The sequence below is a fragment of the Aulonocara stuartgranti genome, assembly GCF_965226115.1.
Source record: "Aulonocara stuartgranti genome assembly, chromosome: 5".
Lineage (NCBI taxonomy): Eukaryota > Metazoa > Chordata > Actinopteri > Cichliformes > Cichlidae > Aulonocara > Aulonocara stuartgranti.
Window position 1 is genome coordinate 15080842 of NC_138943.1, and position 12939 is coordinate 15093780.

The 12939-nt window shown below is 36.0% G+C and overlaps 1 protein-coding gene across 1 annotated transcript; it reads left to right on the top strand.

Annotated features, from left to right (window-relative positions):
• The first annotated feature begins 1729 nt into the window (after positions 1-1729).
• slc6a22.2 (solute carrier family 6 member 22, tandem duplicate 2) lies at positions 1730-10044 on the top strand. Its single transcript, XM_082532040.1, has 14 exons — positions 1730-2238; positions 2421-2555; positions 3247-3387; positions 3479-3563; positions 3656-3788; positions 3899-4033; positions 4616-4719; positions 4799-4923; positions 5000-5112; positions 5194-5331; positions 5670-5772; positions 6627-6727; positions 7743-7913; positions 8281-10044. The coding sequence occupies exons 1-14, from the start codon at positions 2043-2045 to the stop codon at positions 8443-8445; spliced, it is 1845 nt and encodes a 614-aa protein (XP_082388166.1). The 5' UTR covers positions 1730-2042; the 3' UTR covers positions 8446-10044.
• Positions 10045-12939: the final 2895 nt, after the last annotated feature.

Consider the following 12939-nt stretch of genomic DNA (forward strand, 5'->3'; position numbering starts at 1 on the left):
TCTGAGACATGATATCTTCTTTTTAGTCCTCTTGTTACGAAAGGTCACGTGAGAGAAAGGAGGGGAAAAAAACCTGCCACGTGCAGCCTTCGAACTGAGCTGAAGGTTGGTTTTCTGTGAAATCACTAACAATACATTCCATAATGTAGCAACACCTTTAGCACCTGTGCAAAAAAAAAAAATAGATTCATTGTTGATTTATGATTAACTAATCATTATAAAAAACGAATGTTTCAAATTTATTTCACAAAACAACAAGAGGGAAACAGATGTTCTGCATGTTACCTTGTTATAAAAAGATAACCCCCTCCCCCCAAAAAAGTGACTTTATCTTGACCAACACACAAAACATAAACCAACTCTAAACTACGCCTGTGTGTCTGTGTGTGTGTCTGTGTGTGTGAGTGTTCTCTACTGGTTCCAAAGAAAAGACTGCGTTAGTCTCTATGGCCACTCCTCACAGAAACTCATTTTACCAAAGATACTTTCTAGAAAGAAGCAGGTGTTTTATTTCAGAAGACGGCTTTTAAAGGGGAAACAGCCTGAGCTGCTCAAGGTATGTTGGTTTACATTTTCCTTTTGTTTAAAGTGTTGGTAAAACTCTTACAATTGGTTAAATGATGCCACTAAGCTTGTTTCTATGTTTTACGTCTATACATTGCAATTTGTTTATTGCAATACCATTAGTTAGAAGAAAAGATACTGAACTGGAAGGAAGAATAAAAAAGTAAGTTATATCTTTGTAAAAAATAGTCAGGTACTTGTGTTGTTGCTCAGTACAGATTATAAGAATAGGAAGAATAAAGTGAGCAGGCATACAATGCATGCATTCTCTAAACTGGGGCTGTTCTAAATAGTAAATTGGAAATTATATGTGTTTTCACGTTACCTGCTATAATCAAGATGCTGTAAGTTGTTAAATATTATACTTTTGGAATAAGAGCATTGCTTGGTAACTCCGGTATCTTTGTATATATGTTAACATGATTCCTAAGGTTATGCCAACACTAAGATGACCAGGATAAAGCCACGATGTCCAGCTGAAACAACTACATTTATTTTCACTAATTTTTTAGTTCAAGATTCATTTTAAAAATAGTCCTAAACAACAGTTCACCAGGTTTTCTGAGGGTCTTTCAAAGTTTTTCTTTGGACAATGGCTGCTTTTTCACTCATTTTCAGTCCAGGTCATTTTCACAGCAATGTTTTTAAACCACTTAACACGAACCTATTGAAGCATAAAAAGGCATCTAACTGGATGTACCAGTGATTTTTCTACACATACCAGACAGCAAAGAAATGATTTTAAAACAAAATGCAAAATTTCTTAAGGCAATTTGTTACTAAGTCACAGAAACACACACACACACACACACACACACACACACACACACACACACACACACACACACACACACACACACACACACACACACACACACACACACACACAATTTCTTTAGTCTAATCTGTGAAACATATCAAAGATAACACAGTATTTTCACACCAACAGAGCTTTTAGTTAAAAACTTGGCAAATCTGTTTATTGTGTCCTTAAAAAATGGGGGGAAACAGGTTCAGGACAAAACAAGAAATGGCAGACCTAAAAAAAATATCTTCGGCTGACAATTAATATCTGAGAGTCATGCCCTTAAGAAATAGGAAAATTCTAGCAAAGACCTGACATAGGACCTAAGAGGTGCATCTGGCCTTTCTATTCATCCATTTACTGATCACTGAAGCCTCATCAGAAATGGTCTCAGTGGAAGGGTGCGTGTCAAGAAGCCATTCTTAAGGATGGAGAAAAGGGAGAAAAAGCTGAGAGATAACAAGAACTGGACAGAAAATTAGTGACAAAATCAGCGGCATTTTCCATTCACATGACTCTTATTTTGTATCCTAAGGTGTAAGGTGAGTTTTTTCTTTTGGCCTTCTTTAAACAGCACTGAGTTTCAGTGAGTATACTGGATGTTGACATTCTATGTATTTTGTTTATTTTAGAAGATATTGAGATACACAAACTTAATTGTTAAAGGGCTGAAATGGACCAAAAACAGAAATCCACTGTGAAAATGAACGTGATGAACCCTGGGAACAGACTGGGACATACCCAGCCCAAAGCTCCAGAGAGAGAGCAGTGGGCCAACAAGCTGGAGTTCATCCTGGCAGTAGCTGGGCACATTATTGGGCTGGGGAATGTCTGGAGGTTTCCATACCTTTGCTACAAAAACGGAGGAGGTACATTGTTGTTGTTATGTCCATCTTGAAAACAAATGTCATGTAGCCTTTATTGCCAAAGATAAAGATTGAATTCAGCATGGAAAAAACAAAAACAATACTAATTGCACACATTGAGCAATATGGTGTATACACATTTCTTAGATGTTATCAATAATTACTGATATTTATTTGTTTTTAAGGGGTTTTCTTCATTCCTTATGTTTTATTTTTGTTCACTTGTGGCATCCCACTCTTCTTCTTGGAGACATCTTTGGGTCAGTACACCAGTCAGGGTGGAATAACATGTTGGAGAAAAATCTGTCCACTCTTTGAAGGTAGTTTTTTTTTTTTGTGATTTTTTTCTTTATTATTTTAATTAGATCTTGTTAGAACAGGATTTATCACCCTTTCACCTTCAGACCAGCTTTAATTATTCATGGCATAGATTCACCAAGGTGCTGGAAACATTCCTCAGTGATCCATTTTGACTTGATAACATCAGACATCTCAAATGTACTTTATTGGATAGAGACCCGATGACTGTAAAGACCATTTGAGTGCATTGTCAAGAAAATGGGTCTGAGATAAACTTTGTGACATGTCATGTTAGCCTCAGCATCACTAAATGTAAACCCTAGGGATAGTATATTTCATATGTTTATGAATCTCTGAAAGGCAGGCAGACTGGTGACCAGGGCGTACCCAGCTTCTAGCTTTATGCCAGCTGGGAAAACCTTGGATAAGCAGTTAAGAACATTGTTTGATAGATGGATTGAAATATAATGGAGTAGAAAGTACAAACCTAATACAAACGTAAAAATTACATTACAACAAATGTAAGGACATCAAAGTTGTTGTTGTGTATGTGACCTAAATAAAAAGCCATAGTGCAACTTTATTGTATTTTTATATATTTGTACAGATGATTTTTTTTTTTAAATACAGATGAACTTTTAAAGTCTAAGCTTGAAGGGAGCTTAGAATCAAATAAAAACTGATATTGTTCATCGCACTATTTCTTAATAGGTTTAGGTTACGGAAGCCAAGTGGTTGTTTTGTACACTGGTATGTATTACATCATCATACTGGCTTGGGCGTTTCTCTACCTGTTTTCATCGTTCAGGGCTGAGCTTCCATGGGCAAGCTGTCACAACAGTTGGAACACAAGTACTAAGATTTTATTTTGTATTCATTTCACATAATTGCATCATGCATGTGTTATTCGCATTTCACAAGCCTGCTTAATTTTTCATGCAAGATGGCTGTTTTGAACATAGTCACAATCAAACATTTCCTGTGGACCCAAATGGAAAGAGTGTGTCTTCAGTTGTTGAATTCTGGGAGTAAGTATGGTAATATGGACCATACCATAAGGCTAATAAGGTTTTCATATATGAAAGCTTATATATAAACTTCTGTATAAACTTTGTAACAGGAGGAGAATCTTGGGCCTGTCTGATGGAATAGATAACATTGGGAATATCCGTTGGGACCTGGCCCTTTGTCTTCTTCTTGCCTGGGTTTTGTGCTATTTCTGTATCTGGAATGGAGTGAAGACCACAGGAAAGGTGCAGAACAAACTTTATATACTAATTTTTCATTTCATTCAAACTCTTCTATGAAGCATCTAAGTCGTTTTTTTTTTTTAAACAAATACTGACAGTTGCTTGTATTGAAGGTGGTGTATTTCACTGCCACATTTCCATTTGTGATGCTGGTGGTGTTGCTGGTTCGTGGCCTCACATTACCTGGAGCCAAAGATGGAATTATGTTCTACCTCTACCCAGACCCATCCCGTCTCACTGATCCTGAGGTGCTAAATTCTCTAGTACTGAAGAAGTATTCGCTTTTTTCCTATAATGCATGTCACATTGCATTTAATTGCATTGCACATCTTTTGCATTTAACAATAGCATGTAGTTAAAGAAAAAAAAGGGGGGGGGGGGTTCGAAATGTTGGTAAACATGTTTCACCACAGAATATGATGTTTTTGCACTTACTGTGCACAGCCCTGTACTCACCAATGGCATGGTTTAGTTTTTATCCAGCCTTTACACAGCATCATAGTTTTTATTTATTTTTTATTTCAGTGGTAATGAGTTTGAAGATTACCATATGACCTGAAAAGAATGCGTGTGCCAATCCTATTCTCAGTCAGTAGAGAATATATGTAATTGTTCTTAATTTTCAAGAAATAATTTAAATGAGCAACAGATTCCAGTAAATTCAAGGATCAGGAACATCTGTGTTGTTTTGCAAATACTTTTAGTAAATCAGTTTTTTGATAACTTGGCATATTATTGAACTTTTACTACTAGAAGCAGGTAGTATGATGTAAATGCACTTTTTTGTACACTTACATATTTACCAATCAAAATGACTTTAAATCCCTCAGGTATGGATGGATGCGGGCAGCCAAATTTTCTACTCCTATGGAGTTTGCACGGGGGTTCTGACTTCATTGGGAAGCTACAACAAGTACAACAACAACTGCTACAGGTTTGTAGGAATTCTTCCTTTACTTTTGTAATTACTGTAATTTGCTTGTTTTCTCACCTTTGAAAAATTTCACCTACAGAGACTGTGTTTACCTGTGCCTGTTAAACAGTTTAACCAGTTTTGTAGCTGGTTTTGCCATTTTCTCTGTGCTTGGTTTCATGGCAAAAGAACAAGGCTTGGATATATCAATGGTAGCAGAATCAGGTATGGATGGAAACCCAGAGTGATACTGTTAAGAGCTGTCTGAGAAAACGACTATATTTTGCTTCCATTTTTGCAGGACCTGGATTGGCATTTATTGCTTATCCTCGTGCTGTGGCTTTAATGCCGGTTCCTCAGCTCTGGGCGATTTTCTTCTTCATCATGGTCATCTTTCTGGGATTAGATAGTGAGGTAATACCAATCTATTTGTCATGTACATCTTAGAGTTGTTTCCTTTGTGGTAATACGAAATAATCTCTCCCATTACCGCAGTTTGTATATCAAGAGGCACTGGTCACAACAATCTCGGACATGTATCCTTCCTTTTTTCAAAACAACTGTCACCGTAAACTCCTTCTTCTTGGAATTAATGTCGGAAGCTTCCTTGTAGGCCTTCTGATGGTGACAGAGGTGAGCGTTTTCAGATTTTCTTGATCATTTAAAAATGGAATTTAAAAAATAAATCAATTTAAAAATGAACCTTGTAATATTTTCAACTATAAAAACATAAGGAATTCACAAGTGAGAAATACAGAGGGAAATACAGTAGATTAACTAAACTTAGCACGCACTATTTTAATCTCATTGAACAGAAGAATTTTTAAGTTAAGGGCTGAATTCACAAGAATGATACACCTGCTCATGTTTTGCTCTGCTTTTATATGGACTATGTTCTCAGAATATGGATTTAGTATGGTGAATCTATAGTTATAGATGCAGTCATATATTTTGTTTCTATATATTTGTAGGGCGGCCTTTATATTTTCCAGCTGTTTGACTACTATGCCTGCAGTGGGATGACCCTCCTACTTTTTGCTATTCTTCAGTCTGTCTGCATAGGATGGGTCTATGGTAAGTAGCAGTTTTAACTTGGTCAAATCATTCAGTGTATTTAAAAAATGGACCAAACACTGTAAAGTCATTCATTGGCATGTGTACTATCATCTAAAAACCTCAAATCTGCCAATTTGGCTGTCACCATGTTAGCTTTTCAAACAGATGCGATCGGAGTTTGCAGAAAGGGTAAAACTGGGAAATTTATCAGGTTACCCCAACACTATATAGCCAGCTTGATTGGAAGGTGCTTCATTAATTTACTATTAATAAATAATTTGAATACTTTAAGTAAAAAAAAAAAAAAATGACAGCCACGTATCACAAAATAGCCACATTTTTATTTATACACTAGAGTTATGAATTTTTTTCTTAAGTCATCATAGAACTTAAATAGCAGAGAAAAAGATCACTTCCTGTAGAGGTTTTATGATAGTTAAAATTAGCTAGAAATATCAAAATTCTGGTGTAAAACTGGATATTTTAACATTTGGGTCTATGGGGACTGACTCGCTTTCTGAGCTCGCCTCAAAGAACAGCAGTTCTACAGGTTGCCACTTGGGTAAAATTTGCAACTTTTGGATGTATCAAACCCATGTATTAAATTCAAATCTTGGCTTCACTTTCATTTTAACTTCTGTAAAATGAAAGTGAAGCACAATACAGAACCTCCATTATACATATGTCTTGATCCATGCTCCATCCCGGTAATGAAATCTCTAAAAGTTGATTCTGTTTATCTGGACATAGCATTATCGCTGAAAACACTCTGTCCAGATCACCAAAATCATTTTTTGGCATTATATATATGGTATTATGTTTGTGTGTGTGAGAAAACAACCAAATAGTTAACAATGTTTTTTTTTCTGTAGGTGGAGATCGTCAGTACGACAATACAAAGGACATGATTGGATATCGACCATGGCCTTTTATGAAATACTGTTGGCAGTACTTCACACCAGCGATCTGTACTGTAAGTATTAGAAATGTTGTGAAATGCTGTTAAGTGAGTGTACGTGAAACCTGTCAGAATCTTCTATTCTAAGACTAGTCTATGTCTTAACCAGATGGAAAACAATTCCACTTTGACACTGCATAGCAACTCAAAGACATTTAATGCATTTATAAAGTGGATCTTTTATGCTCCATAGTTTAGTTTTAGTGCCATAGTTTAGTTTTGGGCTACTCTGGAGTAGCTTTGCATGATTCACAGTTCAAAATAAACTTTTGTTTTAGGATTTACTGCTTCCTAATACAGCCCCTTACTACTTTTTCTGAAACAAACCATTTTGGAGCCTCTCTCTTTCAGGCCACCCTCTATTTAAGCTAACTTATAGAGTTTAAACAAGATGTGAGTAGGGCTGCTGTACTGTAAATGAACATATTAAGGATATCAACTCTCAGATCCATTAAAAGCCTACTGTTTGGGCTCATTGACATTACTTGCACATGCTGTACACTGACCTCAAATTTGAAATGTTGACCTTATTTCAGAGGAGTATTTTCCACTGTGACAGCATAAATGTGACAGAAGAAGTCAATTTTTAGCTTCACACAATTGGTGAAATATTATTTTGTGTACATGTCTAATGTGACTTCAGTTGATTTAATAAAAAGCTTTGAAAAAAAATTAAATTCCGCTGCGGATGGATCAAAAATACATGTATGTTTTAAGTAGTTATAAAATTATGTCTAGTTAAAACCAATTTATATCAAATAGACCAGAGAGAAAAGCATACATAGACATTGGATATAATCACAGTTACCTGTACCTAAAGTTTTGACATGACTGACAGGAGTGTTTGGAAACAAATGGCACTACAAAAGCAAAGGCTGTAAATTTGAATGAATATAATTTTAAATCTTATTTACAAGTGTTTGTTTTACATCATATAATGTCAAAATTAATCCCCCATGAATATGAATTTTCTCTTCTTGAATACAAATCAGGCTTTTAGTTTATACCTGCTCCTGTCTTATGTTTTCAGTGCACATTTCTCTTCTCCCTGATCAAATATACCCCACTCAAATTCAACAACACCTATGAATATCCCTGGTGGGGATACGCTATTGGAGGATTGTTTACACTCTCCTCAACACTCATGGTTCCTTTGTGGATGTTGTATGCTGTGTGCATTACTCCAGGAACACTGAGACAGGTAAATCCAAAAAAAAAAGGTGAGTTTGAATGGTCACAAAATCTTAAAAGTCTAAAAACAGCTTCTGATCCTTCCACTGGATGCATCTTAGGCAGCTCACTGTAAATTGTATTTAGGGTAACATGAGGAATTTGAGGTCAGGAGTTCCTGTTTCTCTCTTAACTGTTTAAATTAAAGTGTATACCTTGTGGAAGTAAGGTCATTTGTGGTCACAGTGAAATACAAACCCCAGTGAAACTGCAGTGTACCTTTTATTGATTTTGAGCCTTAAACCTTGCCCTTGATGGCAGTTACGTAATGTTACAAATATAATGATATGATCATTCAGCAGAATAATCAAAAACTACGCTTCTCTTTTGCCACCCAGAGACTGAAGCTTCTGTGCACGCCAGCAAAGGACTTGCCTTCTGCAACATCAAAGAAAGCATCAAACTATGAAGCATTTCAAACTTTCACAGACTTGCACACACTGCGCAAGACAAAAAGTCCAGATGATAGAGATGAACAAATACAGGGATCATATATTATTTAAACTGAACAAAAAAAAAGGTTAAAAGTACAACTACAGCAGCGAAGAATACATGTCACATACAGTTATATTCTAAGTCCATTAGGCAAACAACTCTAAACATCATCTGGTCAGTGTCCAGCTACCAAAACCAGATGAGGGAGACTCTCTGAGTAAACATAATGATCTTCTGAAACTCTGCCCTGGACTTATCATTTCAAGCTGCCCTGTCTTTTTATTTAGGGTACCTGTGGGGGAAAAAAAGCTGGAAACACTGCTTAAGGCTGAAAAACAGCCTCTCAAGCAACACTGATCGATCACTGGAACCGATCATCAATCAGATATGTCTCAGTAAAAGACCTTTTTCTCTGTAGAAGATAACAGATTTTTTTTAATGTTTCATTGTTAAACTGAAAATGTAGTTTGAACTGTTTGTTGTACATTTATAGTACCTTTGTGTAGCTGTTTCAGCGTGTTGTATTATTTACTGTGCTCAGTAAGCTCAAGATGAAGGAAAAAGAGGAAAAACATAAAAGTTTTGGTGGTAACAATTCTTAAATTTTACATTTGGTTTCTTTTCTTGTATTCTGACTTCATTTATAAATTCTACTATGTTAAATATTAGAGTGAGGACATACTTACTCCAAACATACATGATAAATAATAATAAAAAAAAATAGATGTGTCAAACATGTAAAAAGAAAAAGCGACAAAATTTTTGGAGGTGTTAGGTAACACCACTTCACAATGCGCCTTCTATTTAGCTGATAAAACAGAACACACCTGCACTCCTTGAATACCTGAAACTAAGGGAAAACTGGAACAACAGGTTGTAATCCAAGACAGTGCATGCCCACAGCTTTTATACTGAGTAAAGTGAGAACCAGGGTGCATTATGGAAAGGTTGCCATAACAAGGATAAAACTGTGTGAGCAACAATCAAAATATACACCTACACACAATTTAGAATCACCAAATGTGCAAGTGTTCGGATTGTATGAAGCTTGACTACCTGGAAGAAACCCATACAGGCACGTGGAGAACAGGCCAAATCCAGCCGATTTGGTTCAAACCCAGAACCTTCTTGCTGCGAGCCACCACTGGGCTACTGTTTTCAGATAACATGGTGCTGTAATCACTGCTTTCTCCTTGTTTTTGCCTCAGGATTCTGGATTATTGGATGTATCATCTTATATTTTATTCAAGCTTCACTGATAATAACATACCCTACTAAAAAATGTTCACATATTGGTACCCCACTGAATGCTGGAATGTTGATGTATGACTAAGTGTAAGACACAGACACCCTCTTGTGTACCTCCTCAGTTCATTATCAGCAATGAAACCACTGGTAAACTCGAGTGCACATGAACCATAAAAGTACCACTGCCATGTTTGACAGGTCCTGTGTGTGCAATCGTTTTGGATCATGAGCAGTTCCATTTAAAAAAAACAAACAAAAAACACAATTTCCATCAAGCTGCTTTTTGCTTTGATCCGTTCATAAAAATAATTAATTTTAGTTAAATTTGTAGATACTATTGTTCTTATCACTAAAGTAAAGTAAAGTAAAGTAAAAAAAATAAGTAATTTTTCTGCCTTTAAGGCAGTCAGGATATAACCCTTAATAGACATGGACAAATATTGTGTTAAATAGTGTTATTACATGGTGTGTAACATAGCGATTTAACTGACAGTCTTTGTGTTAATATTTTACGTGTATATTCATTTTTGTGCAATATATCTAAAATTAGAAACATCCTGTCTTGCAGTGATGCCAAAACCTAGTTCATTCATTCATTACTTCTAGGCTGGACAATTGTAATTCTTTAGTATCTGTTTTTTTCTGAAAGTTCCCTGGAAATCATCCTATTAGTCAAAAAATACTATAACAAGTACTAACATGGGGAAGAAGGAGAGATCATTTTTCTTCAACACTGGCATCTCTTCATTGGCTCCCTGTTAAACCCAGAATTGAATTTAACATTTTTTGCCTCTTGTATAATCCGGCCCATCATATCTTAAAGACCTAGTAATATCATCGCCTAATAGAGTACCGGGCAATGGAGGCAGAGGTTTCAGCCTTCAGGGCCTTCTTCTATGGAACCAGCTCTCAGTTTGGATAAGAGAGACCGACGCCCTCTCTACATTTAAGATTAGGAAAACGTTCATTTTTCATAAAGCTTATAATTAAGAATGAAACATCCCTGTAGCATCCCTTAGTTATAAAGGTTCAAACTCATGCAGGACTTTATGTGATGCGCTGAGCACTTCTCTGCATGCTGCTTTTGTCTGTGTTTATATATCACTGCAGCATGTCATTAAATTTTTTATACTCGCTTCCTTACTCTGTCTTTTGTCCTGTCGCCTTGTGCTCTTTTTTCCTTTTTTCTTTTCTCTTTCTTCTTTTCATTTTCCCCTCAGCCCCCAGCTGTTCACAGACGGTGCAGACGGCTAACCATGACCCATGAGCCTGGAATTTCTTTCCTGATAAAAGGAAGTTTTTCCTTCCCACTGTCTCAAAGTGCTTGCTCATAGGGGATTGTTTGATTGTTGGTAATTTCCCAGAATGATGCAGGGACCGTTGCTATAATTTAACTGGTTATTGCTGTAAATACACATTATTATAATTTAAATGAGGTAATAGCGCAAAATATAGTTGGGCTACTTCACTGTGTGTGAGATACTGTGATAAATAAGTAATAAGAGCTGTACATTTATGGCAGTTTTCAGGTAAATATAAACCTTGAGTATTTACATTCCCCATCATATACAGCACCCGCGTTGTTTCCCCCCCACAATGCTGGAACTCAATATTTCACAAATAACTTTTATTTTTTCCCTTTTTCTGGAAAAACAGTGTCACTTTTCTTATTGTATATACTGGTAGAGGTACATTTAAAGATTTGCCCTCTGGAGGGCGCTCCAGATCTGTATTTAAACCTTGCTGCTTCAACATTTGTGTGTTTAACTGCAGTGATAGATCTGAATGGTCTCAGCAGAGCTTTGTAGCCACATTGATATAGCTCTGCATCTATTCTGTGTTTCACTTTTTATCTCGCTACATAAATAATGATAATATTGCATCCACAAAAGTCCAATATAATAGGCAACAGGCCTTCATACAGCACATGCTTAGAAAATATGCACCACACAGGTTTGTAAACATGCCTAAAGTCTTCTACTTCTGTCCTTCCCTCATTTTAAAAAATGTTTTAACTCCCCAAAATGACACTTTTCCATTGCTGCAAATTAATTTGAAATAAAACAATGATAGATTCAATATCAGTTCATCTTCAGCTGGCAATCCTATCATTGCCATAATGCTGTTAACCAACCATACATGTATTTTGTACGTGCTTTGTCTCTAGGGGCCACCGTACTGAGCATGAAATAACACTGTTAATTATTTGTAATTATTTATATTTATATTTAGATTTCTTCATACATTCTTATATAGTTCTATATTGTGTATTGTGTATTTTGTTGTACAGTTATTTTATTTTCAACTTTAATTTATATATTTTATCTTATTCTTCCCAGTTAAATTTACCCTTCATTCTAATTTGTGTTGTACAGTTATTTCATTTTTAACCTTAATTTATATTTTATTCCTTCCTAGTTAAATTTACCCTTTTTAATTTTTCATATTTATTTCCTATCTTATTCATAGCCTTTCCTTTTTTGTTTTCTTTAGGTCACGAGCAGTTGTCCAAGCATTTCACTACATATCGTACTGTGTATGACTGTGTACGTGACAAATAAAATTTGAATTTGAATTTGAATTTGAATTTGAATTTGGTGTGCACACTGCTGACCACCAGGTGGCGCTTCAACCGCAAATGTAAACAACCCACACTAAAGGTGAAACCATATGTGCAGTAGGTTCCCACAGAAGACGTACTGGTACTAGCGCACTGCAAAACAAACAAACAAACAAACAAACAAACAAAAAAACAAAAAAAAGCAAAACTGAGTTCATCCTGTTTTGTTTTTACTTTTTTTTTTTTTTTAAATCTTCTACCTATTATATTTTGAGGTAACCTAAAATCTATATATTTATTTATGTAGCTTTTATAATTGTAAGTTTTAGATGGGGTAGCCTACCAAAAGGTCAGAAATAACATACCTTATATTACCAGTACTGCTGAGGTCAAGGAACTGACCTCCCAGCCCACTGTTCCTTCAGTGGTGCTAGTTTCAGACATTATGCAAATGTACTGTTTATAAGACTGGGGAAAGCTGCAGTCAGTTGAGACTGAAGAAGTCACTTGGATAAGCGATGAAACGTTTCTCCCACTGAATACGCTATGTCCAGATGAACAGAATCAGCTTTTGGGGAGTACTGCTTTTGTTACACAACAGCCCCCCTCAGTCACTATGCACCCATACATACATATTCATAGAAAGAGCGCAATAGTGATGCTAATACGACATGCTTAGGTGGAGCTAAAGGAGCTGGAGGAATCCACAGAGCTGCTTCTTCAGACCAGTGGGTGGAGACGTCTGCTGAATAGA